The sequence below is a fragment of the Prionailurus bengalensis genome, chromosome X, assembly GCF_016509475.1.
Source record: "Prionailurus bengalensis isolate Pbe53 chromosome X, Fcat_Pben_1.1_paternal_pri, whole genome shotgun sequence".
In the NCBI taxonomy this organism is placed as follows: Eukaryota; Metazoa; Chordata; class Mammalia; order Carnivora; family Felidae; genus Prionailurus; species Prionailurus bengalensis.
The window spans coordinates 70,288,808-70,301,205 of NC_057361.1; the positions used below are offsets into that span (position 1 = coordinate 70,288,808).

The 12,398-nt window shown below is 36.7% G+C and overlaps 1 protein-coding gene across 1 annotated transcript in view; it reads right to left on the reverse strand.

The window, feature by feature from the left end:
• Window positions 1-12,398, reverse strand: part of HDX (highly divergent homeobox) — a 195,185-nt gene that overhangs the window by 21,868 nt on the left and 160,919 nt on the right. The window contains exons 7-8 of the mRNA XM_043569679.1: window positions 10,622-10,698; window positions 6,955-7,038 (exon numbers count right to left, since the gene is read on the reverse strand). Of these exons, the coding sequence (XP_043425614.1) occupies window positions 6,955-7,038; window positions 10,622-10,698 (161 nt within the window). The remainder of the gene's footprint in view (window positions 1-6,954; window positions 7,039-10,621; window positions 10,699-12,398) is intronic.

Sequence of the window (12,398 nt, forward strand, 5' to 3'; positions counted from 1 at the left end):
TTAGCCGGGGTGGATGCGCAAGGTACACAGCGGAGGGAGGGCAGACTTAGTTCGCTTTGTGGTCACTGACCTGCGGGAGGGGTACTGCAGCACCAGATGGGGAGCAGGCAGACCCCTTGGAGGGATGGATCCACAGAAGCAAAGCATTGGGTGTTTGTGCTGTGCAAGCAAGTTCGGTGACAGAAACCGGTTCCCTTTGGGATTTCGGCTGGGGGATGGGAGAGAAAGATGGTGCTGGCCAGAGCCTTTGTTCCCCGCCGAGCTGAACTCTGTCTTCTGGGGCTCAACACCTCTCCCTCCTGATGTTCTCTCGCCCTCCTGCTCTCCAAGCAGAGCTGTTGACTTTTAACATTCTAGATGTTAAGTCCCACTTGCTCTCATAACTCAGGCAGTCTGGCCCCTCTGCTTTTGCAAGCCAGACTCGGGGGCTCTGCCTTGCTCAGTGGGCTGCCTCTCCACTGCCCTGGCTCCCTCCCACTAGTCTGGGTAGTGAGCACCACCTCTTCGTCTTCCTACCCTCTTCCTTGGGCCTCTCGTCTACACTTGGCTCTGGAGAGTCCATTCTGCTGGTCTTCTGGTGGTTTTCTGGGTTATTTAGGCAGATGTGGGTGGAATATAATTGATCAGCAGGACGAGATGAGCCCAGCGTCCTCCTAAGCCGCCATCTTCTCCAGCTATCTCCCTATTTTTGTTTATTTTTGAAAGAGACATAGACAGTCCAAGTGGGGGAACGGAAGGTAGAGAGGGAGAGAGAGAATCCCAAGCAGGCTCCTTGTTGCCAGCACAGACCCTGACCTGGGACTCAAACTCACGAAAGTGTGAGATCATGACCTGAGCCAAAACTAAGTGTCAGAGGCTTAACCGACTCAGCCACTCAGGCATCCCAACTTAATTATTTGATAACTGGAAGTTTGCACCTCTTAATTCCCTTCATCTATTTTGCTCATTCCCCCACCCACCTCCCCTCTGGCAACCACCACTTTGTTCTATGTATTTAAGTGTCTGTTTATTTTGTGTGTTCATTTGTTTCCTTAAATTCCATGTATAAGTGAAATCATATCATATTCACCTTTCACTGTTGAATTTATTTCACTTAGTGTGATACCCTTTATGTACATCCATGTGGTCACAAGTGGCAAAAACTCATTCTTCTTCTATGGCAAAGTAACACATGCACACACACACACACACACACACACCTCTACTTCTTTACCCATTCATGCATCCCTGGACAGTTCTAGAGACTGTATATTTCTAGGAATTTATTCATTTCTCTAGGTTGTCCGATTTAATGTCATATGATATTTCATAATATTTTCTTATATTTCTTTGTATTCTATGGTGTTGGTTGTTATTTCTCTCCCTTCATTTGATGAGTCATCTCTCTTTTTTCTTGATGAGTCTAGATAGAGATTTATCAATTCTGTTTAACTTTTCAAAGAACCAGCAATGGGTATCATTGATATTCTCTATTGTGTTTGTAGTGTCTATTTTACTTATTCCTGTGCTAACATTTATTATTTCCTTCCTTCTACTAGCTGTGGAATTTATTTTTTCTTCTTATGGTTGCTTTAGGTGTGAGGCTTGGTTGCCTATTTGAGATTGTTCTTGTTTCTTGAGGTAGGCCTGTATTGCTATATGAAGTTCACTCTTAGAGCTGCTTTTGTTGCATCCTAAAGATTTTGGATTGCTGTGTTTTCATTTTCATTTGTCTCCATGTATTTTTTAATTGCCTTCGATTTCTTCATTGACCCACTGGAGTTTAGTAGCTTGTTGGTTACCCCGACTGTGTTTGTTTTTTTCAGTTTTTTTCCCTGTAATTGATTTCTAGTTTCATACTGTTGTGGTTAATGTTGTGCTTGATATTATTTTAAGCTTTTCATATTTATTGAGACTTGTTTTGTGGCCTAATATATGATTGGTCCTGGAGAATGTGCCATGTGCACTTGAAAAGACTGTGTGCTCTTCTGATTTTTGATAGAATGTTCTGGAAATAACAATTAGGTCCATCTGGAGTAATGTGCCATTCAAAGCCATAGTTTCCTTGTTGATTTTCTGTCTGGATGATCTATCCATTGATGTAAGTGGGGTCTTAAAGTTCCCTGCTATTGTTGCATCACTGTAAATTTCTCCCCTTATGTCTCTTAATATTTGCTTTATATATTTTGGTGCCTCTATATTGGGTGCATAAATATATACAATCATTCTATTCTCTTCTTGGACTCTCTCCTTTATCATCATGTGGTGTCCTTCTTTGGCTCTTATCAGAGTTTGCTTTAAAGCCTATTTTGTCTGATATAAGTATTACTACCCAGCTTTCTTTTGGCTTCCATTGGCATGGTAAATATTCTTCCATCCCTTCACTTTCAATCTGCATGTGTCTTAGTTTTGAAGTGTCTTATAGGTAGCATATAGATGGGTCTGCATTTTTATGCATTCAGTCACCCTGTGTTTTGATTGGAGCATTTGGCCCATTTACCTTTAAAATAGTTATTAATGGGTATGTACTTACTGCCTTTTTAAAAATTGTTTTCTGGTTGTTCTTATAGTTATTCTCTGTTCTTTTCTTTTCTTGTTTACTTCCCTTGTGTTTTGATGGCTTACTTTAGTGTTATGTTTAGTTTCTGTTCTCTTTATTGTTTTGTATATCTATAGTAATTTATTGATTTGTGGGTACCATTGCATTCATATGTTACATTTTATGTGAATAGCAGTCTACATTAAGTTGATGGTCACTTTAGTTTCAATACATTCTAAAAGCACTACCTTGTTACTCCCGCCTCCATTTTGTGTACATAATGTTATATTTTACATCTTCCTATTTTGTGTATCCCTTTTATAGCCACATTTGATTTTACTACTTTTATGTTTTAACCTCCTTACTGGCTTTATGAAATTTATAAGTGACTAATAGACTAACTTTCACTCTATGTTTGCTTTAACCTGGAAATTATTTCCTTGCTTAATTTCCTCTCTTCAAGTCATTGCCTTTTCTTTCTGCTCAAAAAAAGTCCCTTTATCATTACTTGTGAAGTTGGTTTACTGGCGATGAATTCCTTTAACATTCTTCTTTGTGGGGGGTGGTGTCTGGGAAACTCTTCCTCTTCCCTTCAATTCTGAATGATAACCTTCCTGGGTAGGGTATTCTTTGTTGTAGTTTTTTTTCTCCCTTTTATCTCCTTGAATATATCATGCCAATCCTTTCTGACCTGCAATGTTTCTGCTGAAAAATTACCTGATAGCCCTTTGGGGTTTCCCTTGTTTGTAACTATTTTCTTTTGCTGTTTTTAAATTCTTTCTTCAATATTACATTTTGACAGTTTAATTATTATGTGTCTTGGTGTGGACCTCCTTGGGTTCATCTTGTTAGGGGCTCTACTTACTTCTTGGACCTGGATCTCTGTTTCCTTCCCCAAGTTAGAGAAGTGTCCTGCTATTGTTTTTTGTTTTTTTTTTCAAATAATTTTCATTTCCCTTTCTCTCTCTCTTCTCCTTCTGGGAATTCTATAATGTGAATGTTATGCTTGATGGTGTTGCATAGTTTCTTAACTTATTCCCTTTTTATTATTCTTTTTCTTTTTGCTATTCAGATTAGTCACTTTCCATTACCCTGTCTTCCAGATCACTGATCCATTTTTCTGCATTCTTTAATCTGCTATTGATTCCCTCTACTGTATTTTTCATGTCAGTCATTGAATTCTTCAGCTATGATTCATTCTTGTTTATATTCTCTAATTCTCTGTGGACATTCTCACTGGGTTTATCCACTTTTTTTTCTCATGTCTTTTCAGTATCTTTATGACCATTACTTTGAACTCTTTATCAGGCATATTTCTTATCTTTGCTTCATTTAGCTCTTTACTGTGATTGTCTTGTTCTTTCATTTGGGACATATTCCTCTGACTCCTCATTTCATCCAACTCTGTGTGTGTGTTTCTATGTATTAGGTAGAGCAGCTATATCTTCTGGTCATTCAAGTAGTGGCCTCGTGTATAAGAGGTCCTGTGGTGCCCTATAATTCAATTCTCCCATGTCACCAGAACCAGGTGCCCCAGGGGTATCCCCTGTGTGGGTTGCAGGCACTTCCTGTTGTGGCTGAGCATAGTTGCCTTCATCCCAGATAGCTTCTATGGCCCACTTTGCCTTCTGTGAGCACACCTTTGAGTGTCCTGGTTGAGGCCAAGTAGTACTGGTTGGTGGGCGAGGCCATTACTCATTCTAACAGTGTGCTATTAACCTCTCTGCCAAGACTGCACATACACGGAAGTTCAGGGCTCAGTCCCTTCCTTATACATGCAGCTAAGGGGTCTGGCTACAGTAATTGTGGGTGCCTGGTGTGTTGGTTTGTTACCCCCTCCATATGAGTGGAGTCACTTTGTTTTGGTGCTGGTCTGTGCCAAAGCTGTAAACCAGGTGTAGTTGGTCAGGAACAGCTTTAGAAGCTGTGCCTATCATGGCAGGTGTTTTGGGTGTGGTTGGTCCTCAGAGGAATTACTTGGTGAAGCAGTTGTTGTTGGCAAGGAAGATGGAGAGTGTTAGAAATGGCTCTTATAGGCCTCTGGCTGTTTACTCTGGGAAAAGCCAAGAAATTTTTGACATTGTTGAACTTTCATTCTTGAAGAAATATGAAGATCCCTTTCCTTCCAGTACATGTTCTAAGATTAAACAATAAATGCCTTTCATGTATACTTCAGGCACTTTTAAAACTGCTGTTTTCTGTGCTGTGTCTTGGACCCATTTACTTAGTATACTGTCTCTTTAAGGATAATACTCGGTTTCCTATCAACCTTCAGCTTTCATAGCATTAAGCTTACTGATTTTTAAAGTTCCCAGAGTTAATGCCTGCTGGTTTCCAAAGCCAAACATTATGGGGACTTTTCTTCCCTGTGGTGTCCCCAGTGCCAGCAGTGCCCATTGAGGAGTCTGAGTCACTTCTCCATGACTGTGATGTCCCTCTTGTTTGTATTTACTCACACAGGGAGTTGGTTCCCAACTGCATCTCTGCCCCTTACCCTTTATATGTGGCTTCTTAAGACTAGCTGTGCAACATCTCTTCTGGTAGTGTTTAGTAACAGTTGAATAGATGTATAATATTGCCTAGGTATTTCTGTGGGAATAGGTGAGCTCAGGATTCTTCTAGTCTTCCATCTTCTTTCCTTTCCTAATTTACCCTTGCTTTTGAATTAAGGTAAGAAATCACAAATGAAGTGAAGTATTTCAATAATGGTTATGAAAAGGGGCACCTAGGTGGCTCAGTTGGTTAACCATCCAACGTCAACTCAGGTCATGATTGCATGGTTTGTGAGTTTGAGCCCTGTAGCAGGCTCTGTGCTGACAGCTCAGAGCCTGGAGCCTGCTTCAGGTTCTGTGTCTCCCTTTCTCTCTGCCCTCCCCCACTAGCACTCTGCCTCTCTCTCTCTCTCTCTCTCTCAAAAATAAACCTTAAAAATAAAAAAAAATGATTATGGAAAGATATATTTTCTATATAGGTGTTAATTTTTTAGAGTTAAAGGAAAGACATTTATGTAGGATAGTAATGTGTTGTCAAAGACATTCTTAACAAGATAGTTAAGGACTCCTATTCCCACAGCATTTACCGCAATGGAAAACATTGAGTCATTAAATGTCCTATAGAGTGCAATAAAAATGTAATTAGCATTTCTGGGTAGAACATTCTGCCCTACCCTTGTTTTAGCTCAAAACCTTCTCAAGCGGCACTCCAGAAGGGAAAGGTTCTGGAGAGTATCCTGTTTTGAGTCCAACTCCATTTGACCTGTTTGAGAGTACTAAGTGGAGATTACTTAGCAGCCATGCAATCTGGTCCTCTTTGTAATTTTCATACCTTGTGCCACATGGTACAGAGCTCTTTAAAACTAACTGGGCATTTAGAAATACTTTATTACTATGGAGGAAAGATAAGAATGATCTCTTGTAGTTCAGAAATACAATTTTATAATTTTATTAGTTGGAAATACAGCTTAAATACTGGATTATAGTGTGCATTTTGACCACTTAACAAATAAATTTCAAAAGATAATTGTCTCCTATGTTTATAATGTTCAATATTATAAAGTCTGACATGTTATAAACATTTAGGAAATAATCTGTTGAAGTACATAATTTCAATTATAGTAAAACCAAAAAGACTCTGAGAAAATGAAAAGTATTCTTTTCTGATTATTTTTTTTCTATTAACAGTTTAGGATGATTAATCTCTGCTTTGTCACTTATGATATTTCAAGAAACGAACTTTTGTATATGGATAGAAAGATTGGCCAAAATTTGGAAAGCCACAAAGTTACCTAGTAAGATACAGTATTGATTAACAAAGTGGTAATAATTATATATCTATGCAGAAAACATATTGACATATAGACAGATATCTCATGTCAAAATTTAATAAAATAAAATTATGTATGGCACACTCACAACATAAGCCTTACAGTTTAGGTACAAGTGGTTTTAAGAAAGTGTCATCTCTATTTATATTCATTTGGTATTTGTTCTGCAAATTGTTTTTAAACTTCTCAAACAAGTTTCCTAGAAATGGTCTTCAAAAGTTGAATTCCAAGATAAAATTAGCAAATGCCACTGGAAAAAAACCTCCCCTTTGCCACCATTTAAAAATAAACATTACCTTTTAATCCACTGTCATAAATTAACCAACTAACATAAATTAACCTACACTGTGCACAGCCTCACCTTGGTATACACTATCAACACCTACTCCCACTCAGCAAGCTCTTTGCTTAAAACCACAACCACTAAACTAGCCAGCATTAAAATGGCCAACATCTTGACTGATATCTAAGTGCCTGAGAAAGTCAATGTGGAGCCCCAGTTTAACTTATCAAATGAAAGTAAAAGTGAACTAAACTAGTACATAAGTACTGTAAAAGTCTGCTTCAATTAGTACCTTCTCTTAATGAATTAAGAATTTGAAATTACTTTCACCTTATAATCCAAGAGAGAATTCACTTGTTCAACTTCACAATTACTTATCATGTCACTTTCTTCATCATCAATAATTTCTATTTTCTGTAACAGAAGTAGAGAAGTTTCAATAAATATATATCTGATTATCATCACTACACTCAACAATGTATAGAACATATACATTCAATGTTTACTTTTTATGATGAGATCATCTAGTCTAGATTATCCACAATAAACTGATAACTGACTGGCTCTTCAGTGTTATAACCAGTGTGTGTTTGAGCCACCTTCCACTACCTTTAATTGATGACTGCTTAGTAAATAGAAAATTATTGGGATGCTTGGGTGGCTCAGTTGGTTAAGTGTCTGATTTTGGCTCAGGTCATGATCTCAAGGTTGGTGGGTTCAAGCCCCACGACATGCTCTGTGCTGACAGCTTAAAGCCAGGAGCCTGCTTTGGATTCTATACCCCTGTCTCTCTGCTCCTTCCCCACTCACGCTCTGCCTCTCTCTCCCCCAAAAATAAACATTAATTTTTTTAAGTAAATAGAAAATTATTGTAATACTATTTAAAATAGCAAAACCTCAGGGCCCCTGGGTCGCTCAGTGGGTTAAGTGTCCAACTCAATTTTAGCTCAGGTCATGATCTCACCAGTTCATGAGATCAAACCCTGCCTAAGGCTCTGTACTGGCAGTCCAGAGCCTGCTTGGAATTCTCTCTCTCCCTCTCTCTCTGCCCTTCCCCACCCCTTCAAACTTGCACTCTCTCTCTCTCAAATAAGAAGCTTAAAAAGAAACTTTAAACTTTTCACAATATAAAAGGAAAAAAAAATAAGCACTTGAATTCTGCTTAAACAGAGCCCTACAGTGACAGGAAGTTCACTTCCCATAAGAGTAGTCTAATGCTAACCATACCTACTTTGTTGCAAGGGCTTTTTTTTTAAATTACCATGTGCTTCTTCACAACTAACTTCTAATGTAAAATATCAACATGTGACATGCATTCCAAAGTCAAATACAGTTTTAAAATATTTATTTATTTATTTTTTATTAAAAACTTTTAATGTTTTTATTCTTGAGAGAGAGAGACAGAGCATGAGTGAGGGAGGGGCAGAGAGAGAGTGGGACACAGAATCTGAAGCAGGCTCCAGGCTCTGAGCTGTCAGCACAGAGCCTGACTCAGCGCTCAAAGTCACAAGCGGTGAGATCATGACCTGAGCCGAAGTCGGACGCTCAACCGACTGAGCCACCCAGGCACCCCTAAAAAATTAATTTATTAAATGCACTCCATTAGCTAGACAATTATGATGTGATAATAAAAATAACCTGGCGGTTTTCTTCCTTCACTGGAAAGTAAGGAGAGAGAGAGAGGGAGAGAGAGAGAGAGAGAGAGAGGTTAAACTTCCATTATCTTTAGAATTAAGGTTCAACATAGTCTGTCCAGTATTTTGCACATAGTAGGTACTAATTAAATATCTATTCAAAAGAGTGAACAGCTAACTGCTGATGTGAGTAATGACCAATAAGCTCCAACCATGAGAACAAGGAAAGTTCTCTAATCATGGAACATTATTTTTTTAAATCAAAACCAAAAGACAAGATCAGCTCTAAATTTTTAAGCACCAGGTGTTGTATGGAAGTGTTGATTCACTATAGTGTACACCTGAAACGAATATTTCAGTGTGTGTTAACTAATTGGAAGTTGAATAACAATTTTTAAAAAGTGGAGAACATACCCTGAATGACCATCCTTAATACTTTGCCTATAAGGATATGTAACCATAGCAGGGTTTGTGACCTACTAGTCAGGAGGACAGTTGCAATGAAAACTGCTTTCTGCTGCTGATTAGAGATGACTCTATTTTGTTTTTAATTAAAATAATTATAAACTTGGTGTTTAATCATATCAGTTTTCATCAGACCTTATTTTACACTTTCCAAATTTTTTTTTTTAGATTCTGTATTTGTATTGGTTTGGGGGAAAAGAAGATAAGTAATCCAGGGAAGAAGGCACCAAGAATCACTGGATATATATGTGCATATAAATAAGTCTTATATGTCTTTGTGCTTTGTCAAAATTTATCTCTAAAAATCAATTGTTTTTCAAAAATTAGGTCCCTAAGTGACTTTGGTCATCCCATGCTATTACTTCATTTATTATTTCCAAATGTCTGCTGAGGGGAGATCCAATGCAGAGAAATTCAGACTAAAAATGAACATGTGTTTAGGGAAAAAGGTTTTAATTTGTAAATAATTGTATATAGCTTATACAGTACAACTCAAATATAGAGCAGAGGATATTATTACTTCATGGAATGTATGTTAACATGATTAATATTGTGGAAATAATTATTACTAGCTAAAGAAAACATGGCTTTGCATCAAAATCAAAGCTTGTTTTCCTATAGTCTATTGAGTTGTGTTACTAGGGTCAAACATCAACTTAAATCAGGACTGAGATCAATAAAATGTAATCCTAAACTATATTCTGCACGTGGAAAACACTGTTATATATTGTTGAATTTAACAAAAAAGAGCAAAATTGTATTTTATGTGTCAACTTTTATTAAGGAGATATAGAAGAATCAGAGTGTCATAAATAATTTTTGCAATGGAAGCCTGGGTAAATCATGAAGCTACACCCATTTTGTAACACAAAAATCCATTATAGGGACCATTTTTTTAAAGATTTCAATCAAGCAAAAATTACTAATTCAAAAGAAAAAAACAAAAGCAAAATGGCATTTGCTTTTGGCTTTGACTTTAATATTATCTTGATTTCTGTATTACTTGATGGAGTCAAAATATAAACAGATGCTGCTAAAACAGCTGTTTGGAGAACATTTCTATATATCAATAATGTTTACATTTTCACAAAGCCCAGTTTAATCTGCATACAGTCTGTCTCTGCCTGTTACCCAGTCTTTTAATATCGTCCTTCTCTCATTAGAGCAATTTTTAAGAAGACTAAAAGAGTCTAATACAACTAGAAAGAAGGTAAGTTTCCAAACATAGTAGAGATAGGTGTGGTCTGAACAGACAACTCTGAATCAGGAATCCTTGGATACAAGACCCAGAACTAACAAGGGCTTCCTTCATGGTTTCAGGCTAACTTCAATTTTATTTCTTCCACCTGTTAAATGAGAAGAAATCTGCTTTTTGCTGAATGTGTTAAAGAAAAGTAACATGTATAAAATGTCTATGTGTAGTAAGCATCAGATTTTTATATGTGCAAATATCTTCTTTTTTTTTTAAATTAATGCTTATTTATTTTTGAAGGAGAGACAGAGCACGAGTGTGGGAAATTCAGAGAGAGAGGGAGACACAGAATCTGAAGCAAGCTCCAGGCTCAGAACCATCTGCACAGAGCCCAAAGTGGGGCTTGAACTCACCAACTATGAGATCATGACCTGAGTCAAAGTTGGATGCTTAACCGAGCCACCCAGGCGCCCTACAAATCTCTTCAATCAAAAAATTTGAGGCACAAATGACAGTGCTTTAAGTTTCATTTCTTAAATTCTCAAAGATATATAAATTCATTGGTGACAGCTCTGTTTTGGCTTGTGAAGTGGAGCAAGATTTTATTCTGCTAACACCAGTATCATTACCAAAGGGAAACATATCCTTGAAATCCATCATGTGGGAAAGAATCCATCATGAGGAAAGAATTTGAAAATGTACATACCACATTATCTGCGGATACTGCATGGTGGTCCTCCTCCTTATGAACCCTTGCCTCATTTGGAACTTCATTGGACTCTTCTATAGAAAAAAAAAGGCCACAGTTTCATTTTCATTCCTCAAAATTTTATTGAGAATACCTTTCTCAACATCACTTAAATATTTTTTCTTATTTTAAAAAGGCACAAATGATATATTCACATCATATATGCTGTGATGAGCAACTGTACCTCTAACAATGCATTCTAGGAAACAAGTGTGGATAGATGGCCACTACAGTGTTGTTTATAATTGAAAAATAAATGGAAATAACCTATATGCTTAACAATGAAGGACTCAATAAATCACTTAGGACCTCTTCCTACAATAAATACTATAAAAATGAAGAAGAAGAAGAATTGATAATAAAGAAAATATTCACAAAAAATTGGAAAGTAAATTAAATGAAGGTGACAAAACCTACTATGTAGATACAGTGTGATCTCAATTTTGTAAAAGTAAAAGAAGTGTACCTTTTCATAGAGGAAAAAGAAACAAAAAGAATGATGTTATTTAATACCAAAACACTGGCATTGTTATTTCTGGACGGAATTACAGGAAACTTCTATTTTTCTTCATTTTGTTTAGTTTTACTTATTTTTTTAATGTTTCTTTATTTTTGAGGAAGAGGGAGACAGATAGAGCACAAGCTGAGGAAGGGCAGAGAAAGAGGGAGACACAGAATCTGAAGCAGGCTCTGGGCTCTGAGTCAGCACAGAGCACAATGTGGGGCTTGAACCCATGACCCATGAGATCGTGACCTGAGCCAAAGTTGGATGCTTAACTGACCCAGGCGCCCTTTAATATTTGTTAATTCTTATTTCAATTAGTTTAATCATATTTAAATATTTTTACAATGAATTTGTATTACTTATAATAAGTGAAAGATGATAATTTTTGAATACATGATATAAAACTATAAATACAGAATTTTCTAATTTTGTGAAAAGGCATGTGACGTGAACACACACACACACACACACACACACACACCTGCATATATGCAAAGAAAACACTGGCAAAAATACCCACACACTCCTATTTTAAGAATAGTTATTACTGAAAGGTAGGACTATTCTAATTTTTCATTGTATTTTTTTTATTTTCTATAATAAACATGTATCTCTCATATGATAAAAAATCAATATTCTAAAAATATGAAAAAATAAACAAAGGAAAATAAATTCAGAAAAATAAGTCTATTAAAAAGTCTTCTGTGCTGAGCTAGGGAAAGTGGCTGGTTCACAGCATAGGTGTCTACAAAATATTGTCCTGTCTTAGATTATCCCCACCTCTACTCCTTAGTAAAACAAGACAGTAATATTTCTCCATTTTCTATTTGCACAGTCATGGCATGTAGATTATTTAGATAAACACTAGTGGAAGCTCTCAGCCTTTTGGGAACTGATGCTTTATTTCACCATAGAAAACAGAACAAAAATATTTATCAGTCCTCCCAGAATTTTTCCAGATCCATTCCTTCCCATGGAAAGACGTATAGGAGTGCCCTGTCTGAGCATGGAGGATAAACAGAAAAAAAACATGGCTAATTGGGGAACTCCTATGAGTATATACATCATTAGAGTTTAAGATATACAGAAAAATTTCACCAGAATTTTAATGCAAATTCCACCATAAATTCAATTTGTTTATGTCTTTAGTTATTTTCAAGTTTTTATTTAAGTTCCAGTCAGTAAACAGTGTAATATTACTTTCAGGTGTACAATATAGTAATTCAACAC